Source organism: Egretta garzetta, unplaced genomic scaffold, assembly GCF_000687185.1.
Source record: "Egretta garzetta isolate BGI_Z169 unplaced genomic scaffold, ASM68718v1 scaffold532, whole genome shotgun sequence".
In the NCBI taxonomy this organism is placed as follows: Eukaryota; Metazoa; Chordata; class Aves; order Pelecaniformes; family Ardeidae; genus Egretta; species Egretta garzetta.
Genome location: NW_009258799.1, coordinates 2,667 through 15,114, shown reverse-complemented (window position 1 = coordinate 15,114; position 12,448 = coordinate 2,667). Strand labels below are relative to the sequence as shown.

At 48.0% G+C, this 12,448-nt stretch overlaps 1 protein-coding gene across 1 annotated transcript in view; it reads right to left on the bottom strand.

Moving 5' to 3' along the window:
- Positions 1-6,946: 6,946 nt before the first annotated feature.
- Positions 6,947-12,448, bottom strand: part of LOC118451760 (hydroxysteroid dehydrogenase-like protein 2) — a gene marked incomplete at its 5' end in the record, with an annotated part of 5,892 nt that continues 390 nt past the window's right edge. Inside the window, 3 exons of the mRNA XM_035889355.1 lie at positions 6,947-7,784; positions 9,694-10,977; positions 12,039-12,167. Of these exons, the coding sequence (XP_035745248.1) occupies positions 10,805-10,977; positions 12,039-12,167 (302 nt within the window). The remainder of the gene's footprint in view (positions 7,785-9,693; positions 10,978-12,038; positions 12,168-12,448) is intronic.

Genomic DNA, 12,448 nt, shown 5'->3' with positions numbered 1-12,448 from the left:
TGGGTGGTGGTGGTGGTGGTGTCTTAAAACCAGGCACATCATGTGGGTCAGGCAACAAAAGGGGCTTGCTCTTTCCTGCCAGCCCTCAGTCTTCTTGTTTGCCTCCCTTCTGCAGCAGAGGAGCTGACTCTGCTGGCCGTAACTTCTATGTAGGCTACTGAGTTGCACATGGACTTGCCTTCTGCAGTCGACTTTGCAGAGCACCTGGAAGCAGTCCGTAAGCCACGGTTTGAAAGCCATTATCTGTCTTATCTGGCTTCTTCGTTCTCAGTTCTGATGCCTTCTTCCTTTCTCCCAACTCCTTTGCATTTTTTTCCTTTGCTCTTCTCTTTTTCTCTTATGCTTTTCTGTGGCAACAGGACAAAGTAGTCTCCAAACCTGCCCCCTCCTTCCACCTTCTCCCCCTTCCTCTTCCTACTCCTTCTTCACTTCTTCATTGTTAGGAGCAGCCCCAGGTCAGTGCTGTGTCTACACTCACTAATTAAAAAGAGGGTTTGAAAATGCTTCTCAAACTTCTGATGTGTCTGCTTGGCTGTTGTGCCCTATTATCATCACAGTGTTGTACGCGGGTTGCATCAGAGGTTTCTGGTTCATATCATATGTGCTGCTGAAGAGCTCAGCTAGCCTGGTCACATCACCAGCACTTCAGCACAGAGTTGCAACTGTAGATTAACTCATTTTAGCTCACTGCCTGTGGTGGTAACTGCACTGGAAGGGCAGTGAGCAGCATGCGCCAATGTTCCTGCGAAAGCGAGGTTTTCTTCAGGAAGGAGAGCTGCTGGTGTTGACTTGACAGGACTTGTGCTGGCTGCTGCAGGACAGGCGGATGGACAGACTGCCCTGCCTCTGCACAGCCGAGGGACTGCTGGAGTGAGGTGGTGTTACTGCTGGCCATTTCTCCTCCTACTCCTCATTTGGCATGAAATACATCGAGGCAGAGCTCTGGCTGTTGGCGTGGACACTTGCCAGAAGTGCTAAGCATCTCTTCATGGATGGCCAGCATGCTCGCCTGAGACACGGCATCCTGTCATTAATGCAGTTGGCTGGGGAAGAAGGTATGTCACATCCTCATCCCAGACCTAACATAGACTCTCTTCTGTGACCTTGGGCACCTCACCAACCTCTGTTTACCCATCTGTGCTATGACTGTTTTATCAGCCCTATCAGGCTGTGTGAGAAGGGGGGATTTGCTCTCTCCAGGCCCCAGTGCCAGGAAAACTGCTCGCGGTGCTGGTCGGAAGCTTGTGCTCTCCCCTCCTGAACCACCGGGCAGCATGCCAGATTACCTGCCATCCTGTTAACATCAATGCCACCAGTAGGCCAAAAACAGTGGGCAAAGGCAAAAGTGTCCCAGATCCCATGAGAACTGAGTCTTCTGCAGGGAGAGACTGGCTAGACTAGCAGGCTGTGAAATAGGGTGTACACGTTGCCAAACAGGAGGGCAAGGAATTGCTGCCCTCCTCTTTGGAAACATGCGCCCATCTGCTTGAAGAGAGGTCCGTCGGTCACAGCGAGTTGCAGCCACATCAGAGCACAGGAGCCACCACCTGACAGAAAACACCTGGACACCCAGTGACCGCATGGCTTTGTTATTGAACCCGCTCAGCTTCCCCAGCATCCCTCCAGCACCACGTCATTCAAGCAGCAATGGAGTGGAGCTTGGCTTTTCCCAGCGATGTCCTCTGTGGGAAGAGACGGGTACCGACTCACCTCAGAGGCACGGGCAAGGCCCTGTTTCCTGGTTGTGCTGGACTGGCGGGTGAGCTGGGATTCATACGGAGAGGTTTGTTTCTGCTGCCCAGCTCTGCCCTGCATTTGACCCAGGCAGGAAGGAAGCAGCGAACGAGTCATGTCCCTACAGTTTGTGCCCCGTCCCTGCTTGCTCGCTCCTGCCCAGTTGCGCAGGGTGTGCCAGCATGCACACACACTCTCCGTCAACCCCCACCAGCAGTTGTCAGCCTGACCTTGTGCCAAAAGCTTTGCTGGCTGAAACACAAAGGCAAAACAGCACCGCTGTGGAATCCTCCAGCTCTCCTAGCAGGAGGGAAGCTGCTCTGGGAGGTGCTGAACCTGCTGGGAGGGAGGTAGGGGCAATCAGAAAATACTTCTGCTTTTACTAGAAGGCTGGCCGTATGCTACAGACCTTCCACAAGAGCAGCTGGGATGAGAGTAAAAGATGAGAAAGGGCAGGAATGATGCTTTTGACCACACGTAGGTTTTAACCAGGACTGGTTGCATCACAGGAAGAGGGGTAGGATGAGGCCACTGCCACGCCAGGCTTTTGCATCACTTCACCACAGGTTCCCATTGGCATGTCTCCTCCAAGGCCTGCTGATCACGCTCGCGCCAGCCAAATGCAGATGGCAAACCAGTGTCTCATCGCAGTAGGAATACTCTTGCTGTGTTTTTCAAAGGTGTGCTCCTCAGAGGAATGTGTGCCCAACCAAACTAGCTCCTGCTAGTGCAAGAAGTTAAGCTAGAACCACTTTCGGTTGTCCCTTTCAAAATTTCCAAAATCCTTCCCAAAATTCCTTGCGCAGCCATTAGCTTGCTGAAAAAGGCAGCCCCTTGAGACAGCAGTGTGAGTTAAAAGCAACGTCTTCCTGTTTAGACTTCATTTGCTGTGACCCAAGCAAGATTTGACCCCATCAGTTAGCAGGAGCATGGAGAGAGCAGTACCTGGGAGGTCCCATTAGGTCCTGGAAGAGGTGTAACACCTGGCAGAACCTTGCCGTGTCCCAGACTGCCTCCTCTGTACCACTGCAAGGGGACCCTGTTTTAGGCAGCCTTCCAGCATGCCAGCAGACAGCTGGGTCTTCACTGAGACTGCCTCCAGCTGAGTCAAAGATAGGAGCACAGAAAATCCAGGGAGCCACTTCCCACCCCAAACGTCTGTGTGTCAGTCTGGAGCGCTCCTGCAGTGCCCCCCTCAGAGGACTAAACACAAGGTAGACCTGCTCAGCCTTTTGTCACGCACCTCTCTGGATGGAAGGTCTTGGCCAGGGACAGGCACCTGCAAGTCAGCATTAATGGGTGGGACAGGGGGTGGGCTCCCTGGTGAGACACCAGCACTCTGGAAGGTGGGTCTGCAGGCAGGTACGCCCTGCAGACACCCAGCCACGAGGAGTGGGAGTCAAGGACGCCAATGTGGGTGGCAGTTTCCTCTCTAGCTTCAGGAAGACAAGTGGTCTGACCTGTGGACAACTGGTGAGACAAGTGGAGGTGGGGTGTTACAACATGCTCCTGTGGTGCAGGGGGTTAGTGAGGAAGGAGACAAAATCCTCTTGTGGCCTGCGCAGAGGGCTTTGTATCCCTGGGTCTTCAGTAATAGGGTAGCCGGGGTACACTGGTGTAGGCAGGAGCAGAATAAAAAACACCAAGCGAGTTGAGAGCATCTCTGTGGACACCAGCTGTCTGGTACCGTCAGGGAGTAAAGCACGGGACACGACAAGGATGCTGCTGTTGGGAAGTTCCTTGGAAAATCGCTAATAAAGAGAATATAGCAGTGAATAAGATGTTTGTCTGTTGGGTTGGGTTTTTTTTTAATTTCCTATAGAAAACCTTGGAAATTTAATGTTTGAAAGGTCAATTTGTTTACCACAGCATGGCAAAGCAGCAGCATCCATTCGCTTAGGGGTAATCCTGAAAGAGGAAGAGCAACCAGGCAACTTCATAGAGTCACAGAATTGTTTAGGTTGGAGAAGACCTTTAAGATCATTAAGTCCAACCATTAACCTAATCCTGCCATCCCACCACTAAACCCTGTCCCTAAGCACCTCGTTCCCGGCTTTTAAATACCTCCAGGTATGGGGACTCAACCACTTCGCTAGGCAGCCCCTTCCAGTGCTTGACAACTCTTTTGCTGAAAATTTTTTTCTTGATGTCCAACCTAAACCTGCCCTGGCACAACTTGAGGCCATAACTTCTCCCTCACCCCCGTCCCCCCACCTTCTCTTTATGTAATGAAAGTTTTTAAAAGCAGAGTCTGTGAAGCATCATATCCGTATTCCTGGAACATCTGTAATTAAACACAATATTTCAAAGCAAAGCAGTGCCAGTTAATTTACCCTTCACTTACCTGCGAGTTCAAAAATGACCCGTGGGGGCACTGCACGTTGCCATAAGATTTCTGTCACTTCTGGAGATGATTTCAGAATAAATTCACCTTTGGTAGGCCACAGTGTTTCTGCTCTGCCAGTCCTTCACCACAGCATCTGGATGCACCCTGCTCGACTGCGCTTCAGCGCTTGTAATGCTGCGTTTAACACTAACCCTACATCTCTGCTCCACAGCCCAGAAACCAAGGCACAAGGGAGCTAAAGGGATCCACACGAGAGGAAGGGATGCTCCCCTCTGGGTCAGTAATGGGGGACACAAGCCCACAAGGAGCCTGATTAGAACAGGAAAGCTAGAGGAGAGCAGTCTTCTCCTGCAGGAGATTGCTATGGTCAGGTGTTGCGAACGCTGCTCTGCCTGACTGGTGCAGGGCAGGCTTATGCAAGTGCTCAAGCAGATGTTTTTCTGGTCCTGTACGAAACACCAGGCTGAATTAAAAGGGATGATCAGGCAAGGAGCATCGTGAGCTTGGTCCCTTAGTAGAAGGCAACATGGGACAACCTGAGGAGCAGGGATTCAGCCATCACAATGAACTGCAAAGGTTTTGTCTTTTCCCAGTGATCACTGGTTAAGAGAAGACTCCTGCCCTTCCCAGGCTCCATTTGGAGATTCACAACCCAGCCTATGGCACACAGGCAGGCACTCACGTTTTCCTTTGGACATCCTGAAGGAACACAGGGGAGTAAGTACCTGCACTAAAGACCACCCGACTCACAGTGACTGGATCTGTTAGCACTGCAGTTAGCTCTCCACTTTAAAAAAAAAAAATAAAAAATGCAAAATGCCTAGCTTCAAGTCAGAGTTAAAATCAAAGTGAGTAAGAGTGTGTATTGACAAAATAGAAAACAGGTAACAGCTTACAAAAGCCTACAGAGAGATGGTAGTGCCCAGGAAAAATGCCCAGCCTCTGGGTCAGCTCTAAATTTTCTTCTTGCCCCATCTGGGGCAGCTAAAAACCTGACAGAGGTACCTGTTGGTTTTCTCCTGGCCGAGACCTCAGACTGTGGTGTTCAGCAGCCACCTTTCCTTCACATGTGCATGATGCCATAGGAAGCACTGCAGACAAATCCTTTCATTGCAGGCATCACGAGGCTGCTTCACCTTCACACCCCGGGATATCAGAGCAGGACTAACTTCCTATCTTAGATTTGTTACTAGACTGCAACTAACAATTAGTACTAACACAGAAAAAGGCATACGAAGATCAGCCCCCAAGGTGCTTTTGAAAGTCCTGTGCTATTTCACCAGAGGCCTGACATAAATACCCTTGGGAATCCAGTCTGTGCGTTTTCAGAGTTGTCGCCACATGACTCTGCTTTGTATTAAATTCCTGTGGATTTTAATTTAGTTTACTTTCCAGGCTCCTCTTGTCTGATACAGCTTCAGAGAGTCCAAGAAGTCTCATTTTCAGTTCTCATTACACTTTTACTACGCAAAGGAAGCAGTTTCAGTTGCTTTTTCTCGTGGAAGGACAAATGAGGTTGGCAGTACTCTCTGTGTGTGAATCAGACAGAATATGAGCTTTTGCAATACAGAAAACCTTCTGATTTCTTTAATGTTTGCTTGGAGGACAGAGGTCTTACAAAAACATTTAAAAAATGTAAAGAATGAGCTTCTTTCAGTATTTAAAATCACTCCTGCTTTAGGTGGATAACATAAATGTCTCACAGGCAAAAAAAAAAGGCTATCGTGGAAAATAAAGAAACAGAGTCACTGTACAGCTTCCCCAGAGCAGCTGTCTGCAAGAGAGGGTTGAGATGGAAAAGGATGGGACTGGAGTTCTCCCTTTCCTCTTTAACTTGATAACAGCTCCCTATTTGTTTGGGGAAGACCCATAATGACAGTAGAGACACCTGGAGTTTTGGTGGAACAGGAGGTGTCTGTGGCAGCAGCAGCTGTTGCATGACAGAAACACACAGGTAAAGCAGAGCAATTTAAACAAAAGCCTGAATAATGAGTATGGTAAAAACGTATAATGACAGCTCAACAAGAAACCCACTTGAAAGAAAGCAGGGGACTTGGCAGTCTAAGTATGTGCTAATTATAGGATGGAGATTGGGCTGACATTTGTAGGAACGTACAGTGTGTAATTTCTGTATAGAGGATAAGGACAATAGGCTGTTTTCTATGTCTAAGAAACCATGACACTTTGGTCTCCAGCCTGTGGGCTCAAGTTATTCCCTTGTGTGCCTTACAATACAGACTGTGGCTTTAAAATGTAACTGGGTCTTGCTCTTCACCCCCTTGCATTGCTAGCTGTGAGCTCCAGGGTTCAGAAAAGGGGTGGCTTTCTACAGGCCACCTACAAAGGCTGTAGTAGACCCACAGTGCATTCTTTTCTGCTCTACTCTTAACCCTGGCCCGTGGGGACAGACCTGCTTTTTTATGGGATGCCTTACAGAGCTCACAATGCAACCACAAAAAGGTGGAGGGTGGGGAAGACCTTTGCAATGACAGAGCTGGGCTGATGCGGGGGCTGGTTTTCGGTTCCGCCACAGACACCCCGGGGCCATTTCCAGCCTTTGGTGCAGTTGCCCATCTGTACCAGGCTGACAACAGTGTCTCATAGGTCATGCCTTTGGGGCCTCTCCTTTTCTTCAAAGGAAAGAAAATGACAGCAGCCGAGGTGGTAAACATGGAGACGGGACATTATTTATTTAGGGTATGTTCAACTGTCACTGTCACAGGAGCATTTATACTTCTGGCAAAGAAAATAACCAAGCGAACCAGCTGGGCTAGTTTCCTCCCAGCTTCGGGTAAGGCAACCATGTTATTGTTTTATTCGCTCCATTTTTGGCCTGCTAAACTTAAAAGTTTGAGAGACCTGAGTTTCAGTGAATAGATGTGACCTCAGGCACTCTGCTTTTACAGTAAAGCCTTGATCACATCTAATTGTTTAGCAGAAATAGTAAGCTCTTAGCTTATACAGAAATAGCTGACAACATCCTTCTGGACAAAATATTTTTTATGGATTACAAATTGTATTTCTAGGAAAAAAATCCAGAACTCTGTACAGGGGCTTTACGCTATTTGTTCTCCCAATACCGTATCTCACACATACTCGCACACCACGACGACAAAGATTACAACTGAGGATAATGATAGGGTAGTTTATCCCCCAGCCTGCTAAAACTTTAACCATTGATGAAAAGGTATGTTCTGAGAGCTCATGCTCATGCCATGTGGTTCCTATCAATGAGAGAAAGTAAGAACAGGGAAACAAGCTTAAAATTACAGTTCACATTTAAGAAATTTAACAGAACCCACTTCTTCTTTCTTGCATTGAGACTGAGCTTAACCATAGAGCCTGAGCTTAACCATAAAGCCTGAGCTTAACCGTGCCGCGCAGAGACAGCGCGTCCACTTCCCTGCCTCCTTAGCTGTGAAGTTCTAATGTGTGGGCCACCAAGTCCAATCTTGCGATCACAACTTAATTGTGTAAACCCTCTTCTAGCATGGAACAGCAAGTGCCAGCCACATCAGCTGCTGCACATACCACACGCAGAAGTGCCTTCAGCTTTGCAACGCCGAGGGCCTTCTGTGCATGCTTCGGCAGCCAGCCTTCCCCTTGCAGTTCTGCAGCCTTCCACCTGAGCTGCTGTGTCAATCTTCTTCTCTTCTCCTTCCTATGCTGTTGCCTTTGTGCTGATGTTCTCATGGCCTTCCACCTGCAAATCTAAGTATTATAATAGGTTCTCATGGAAAGCAATTGCTAACAGTCCAAGAATCCCCCCCTTCCCACCCTCCCATGTTGCCCGCCTGTTTTGTAACTTTAGTTTACATTAGGGGAAAGACAAGAGCTAGCAAATAGAAAAGTAGATAATAGTCCCGTAAATATCCTGTAGGCATTAACATGCACAAAGTGGAGTGACCAGCATGCACCGCCTGCAGCTGACTGAATGTGATCCTGTCAGCACTGGCAGCATTGTACACAAGAACAACCAAGAAAGAGGGAGCTTGGCTGGGTCCTATGCCAAGCACAGAGTTAACAGAGGAGGAAGCCTGACAGGAATATAGTTATAATCACCTTCCTCATCCTCACTGCTTGCTGACACAGGAAAGGACACTCTTCTGGGGGCCCCATTGCTCTGGTTCTTGGCTGGCCACTGGGTGGTTTCCCCCTTCCTTCTCTTTCCATTCTTTTTCCCCTGTGGCAACTTTAAGTTAACGTGCAGACCCCACTACTAAAATTCTCTGCAGGTAAACTTATCTCAAGAGGTGTGATGATACTGTCCCCATACAGCGGGCAAGGCCCCCTCTCCTTCCTTCACCATCAGCCCCAGTGGGAATGGTGAGAAGCAGAGCTGCAGAGGAACAGCTACGCCCCAGTAAAAAATACTGACTCTACATGTTACTGCTTGAGTTAGTTATATTTAGTTAGTTATTGCTTAACTTTGCTATATAAAGCAATGTCTTATTCTAGAATAGAATGCTATGCAGAACGAAGGTTAAGCAACACTCCATTGTAAGGACGGAGGTTCAGTGGTTTTAGTTTTTGTAAAAGTTTTAAGCATCCAGGCTAATGTTCTTTCAAACCCAGTCTCTCCCTGACAACAGAGAGTTACGCGCTCACTGGTTATTTTGGTGGGACAAATAGGCACAGTAAGTCCTGGTGCTGTGTCACCCAGAAGCACACTCACTCTCACTCCTGCTCTGGAGCAGGGACTTTGTACCAGAGGCGAGGGAAGGGAGGTGGGAAGGCACACAAACGCAGATTTTGCTGTTGCCACAAACCTGCTTATCCCATCCTATGCCATTTTTGAACCCTAATAAGAGTAGGAAAAGGTATTGATGTGCATTAGCAAGTCTTGCCCTTCAGCAAGTCCACTGCGAGCCTGGCAGCAGAACAGTGTTTGGCAGTGTCCGGGCTTCTGCAGGGACACGTCTGGGCCCAGCTGTGCTGGCTGCTCCCATTGCTGGCACCCGGCAACTGGGCTGTTCTCGGCTCAACCCAAATGGGGAAAACCACACAAAAGTGGAGGAGCTGGAACAGTGCTCAAGGGGTCAGAGAGAAGACACGGAAACAGAGCCCTTGGGCACATGAGACACGGGCTTACATTCCTCCTCAGTACAATGAGCCGTCAGTCCTGGCCACTACCGTCAGCAGCATGCGGATAGTGACTGTGTTTTACTTAGAGCCGTTTTCTTCATTTATTAACTGGAGCTGTTGCCCAAAGAACCTGTACCTTTTTCTCCAGTTAATCGCAGTAACAGAACAGTCACAGTTTGTTTAGTCGCTTCATTTTTACAGGCCACAAAAGCTGTGAAACCAGCAACAAATTAAAAAGCAACACATTTCTGCCCTCATGCAAAAATCCCCGGCAGAACACAAATACCTACAGTAATTCCTCCACTACAGCACCCGTTGTAGGCCTCATCCTAAGAGTCCACAGCAGACCGGCACGCTTTTCAGCCATGTCTGTTTATAGTGTGAACTCCAGGAATGGCAAAATACGAACGTTCGTAGTACAAGGATCAAGTATCCCCAATACTCGGCACCACCAGGTCCCACAGTACCCATCCCATGGCACAGCCACCACCCCCCATACCCTAGGAGTAAGGCTGTGGGATACCTACCCACACGCTCATGATGCTGCCTGTGCGACGCACACTCATCCTGGGTCAAGTCACATAGTGTAAATACATTTGATTGAAGAACAGAGGCCCATGTTTTCCGGTTTTCCCTTTTCTTGTTAATGAATCACTTGTCCTGTTGGGTGTGAATCCGTAACCATTTACACCAGTCAAAGTGCTGGACATGGTAGTTCCTGCCCTTCTCTCCCTGGCATGAGCAACAACCGCGTCAGTGGTCAGGTGCGGCCCCCATCAGGCTGCCAGCAGCAACCAGTATCCCCCAGAGCAGCACAGTGAGCTCTCACTCCTCCATCACACAGGCAACACTACTGATGTCCCAAGAGGAAGAAGAAACACAGTGGCCAGTTGGAGACAGCTTGTGCTGTTCTGGATCCATCTCCAACAAAAGCACTTTTCTTCTAAAGGTGACACCTTTCTCTAGGATTACACAGGCATCATAGTCCGTCACCAGATGACATTCACAACCACCAACCATTTTGTGCAAGAGCAGTATTACTGACTACACAAGAAACACACACACCATTAACTACAGACACAGGCAGGGAAGCAAATGAGCACATTTTGCCTTCAGGGACCAGGACACAGTTGATACTGAACTGGATGCTGCACACCTTCCCCCTCCACCCCTGCAATTCTGAAAAACAAAATACTTTGGCAGAAAAATTGCATGGAAGGGAAAACTGCAAAAGCATGCGGTAGATGGTGAAATAGGTATGAAATTAGACAACCTTCTTCCGTTCTTGTAGTGTCACAGGACAGTGTTTGGAAATGTACTTTGAATCATGAATGTTCACTTGAAAAACATCTAGTATCTGTAGGTTTCAAAAGATGTTTCTACTTGAAGGTGGCTCCCTAAAGAAACAAAATTTATGTGACCATATTTTGCACACAAGCACACTGTATTGTCCAATAGCTCAAGATCATCAGCCTTTTTTAATAACATCTGATAGAGATGGTTGGGCCCTACAAGCTTCATGAAACCCGTACGGGAGAGAAAAATGCTGTTTGTGTCCCAGTCAGATTAAAAGTTAGTGTTGAGTTCAACTCCTACTGTGCACTGGAAACATGTTGTGCAACCCATGATTCTATAAGATCATATGATCATATACATCACGATTCTACAGACCAGTGTTCTGCTAGAAAGGCTTTCCCCTGACAGTTCAAAAATTAACTGTGGCAGCATCTTTCCCAGACTCATTGCTAGCACCATGTCACCTTTAACATCTAATTTTCCTGGCATAAAAGCCATGGTTGGCTTTAGCTTACCTAAAAAGAATAAACAGGATCATCAGAAAATGAAAAGGTACTGGCTGTGCACAGGGAACAGTAATATCACTAGAGTAAATTCTTTGAGTTCTTCAGAAATCCCTCTTTGGTGTACATTTTATATTTTTATCCATGGTAGAAGTGCTAAATCACACTCTGTGATTAAATCTCATACATTCAAATATCTTAGTCTAACAAAATATTCCCATATATCTGTATCTATATGGCTTTATATATCTCACAATATCGAAGCACTTAGCTGAAAAGGAGGAAGTTGATTCATTGAAACAGCATTTGCTTTTACAGTCCATTTTTAAAGGTATTTTTTGAGGACTTGATTATAAGGATTAACTTACTTAATGGATAACTTCTTTCTCATGATTAATCTGTTCTCTTCTGACTTTTGAAGTTTTCCTAAAGAAGGTTCAGAACTGTTTGGAATAGCAATAAATACTAAAGTCAAACTTATAAAGCAGTGCAGCAATCTAACATTATAAAAATTGTGACATTGCCTAGTGTCCAACAAATACTTCACCAGTAAAAACCTTTTCTGGAGCCAGAAAAACCTCAGTAAGAGGGCCAAATTGCATCAAATGTTTTATGCTGTTACTTAATAAAATTATTAGATTATGACTGATTTCAATTGAGACAAGACCATGTAACTCAGGTCTCTCAGAGTAGAATAAACAAGCCAGGTTACTCACCTACCACATTCTGCTGCAAAAGCAGTGCGTGTTGAGGAAACACAGATTAGAGACGTGCAGAACAGAAGTCCAACAGATTGACCGGACTCGGCCCAAAGCTACGCTCGCTCGCTACTAAAATTTCAGTACCTCATTTGCAAGAGCAGGACAAGCTCTTGTGCTCTTCCTGTTCCCAGAACAGAAGAGTTTGGGGAAGTCCGAGGAGCTCTAGCCTACGCTTTCCCCCGAGCCACAGAAAGCCGAAAGCTCCTCCATCCCAGGGTCACAAAGCGAGGAGGCTGTCCATGCGCCCAGCAGCAGAAGGTTTTCTGGGCACCGCTACCTGCGCCCGCCCGCGCAAACGCCTTTGCCACTCACCTGTGAACATTTTCACAAAGTCGGCACTCGACATGCTCATAACCACATCGGCCGTCACAGGCGGCTTCCCGGAACCAGCGCTCCCGCCCTTGGTTTTCAGGTCAATGTACCAAGTGCCTCCTTCATCACCTGGGCAGACAGCAAAACGAGGTGACAAGGCAGCAAAGAGCGCTGTGCCCTCCCCGTCCCTCCCCGCCGGGTGGCCACTGCCTCTCCATTCGGAGCACTTACACAACGCTGCAGGTGCTGGTGGTGCTCGGCCAGGGGTTACCGCTCGCCCCGCGGCCTGCGCCCCGGCACAGCCGGCCTCTGGCAGACGCCCCGAGCACCACGCGTCGGGGGCACGGGCAGAAAGGCCCCAAGGCCGCTCTTTGCTGACAGAGCTGGTGCTGGCTGGCGCTTTCAGCACG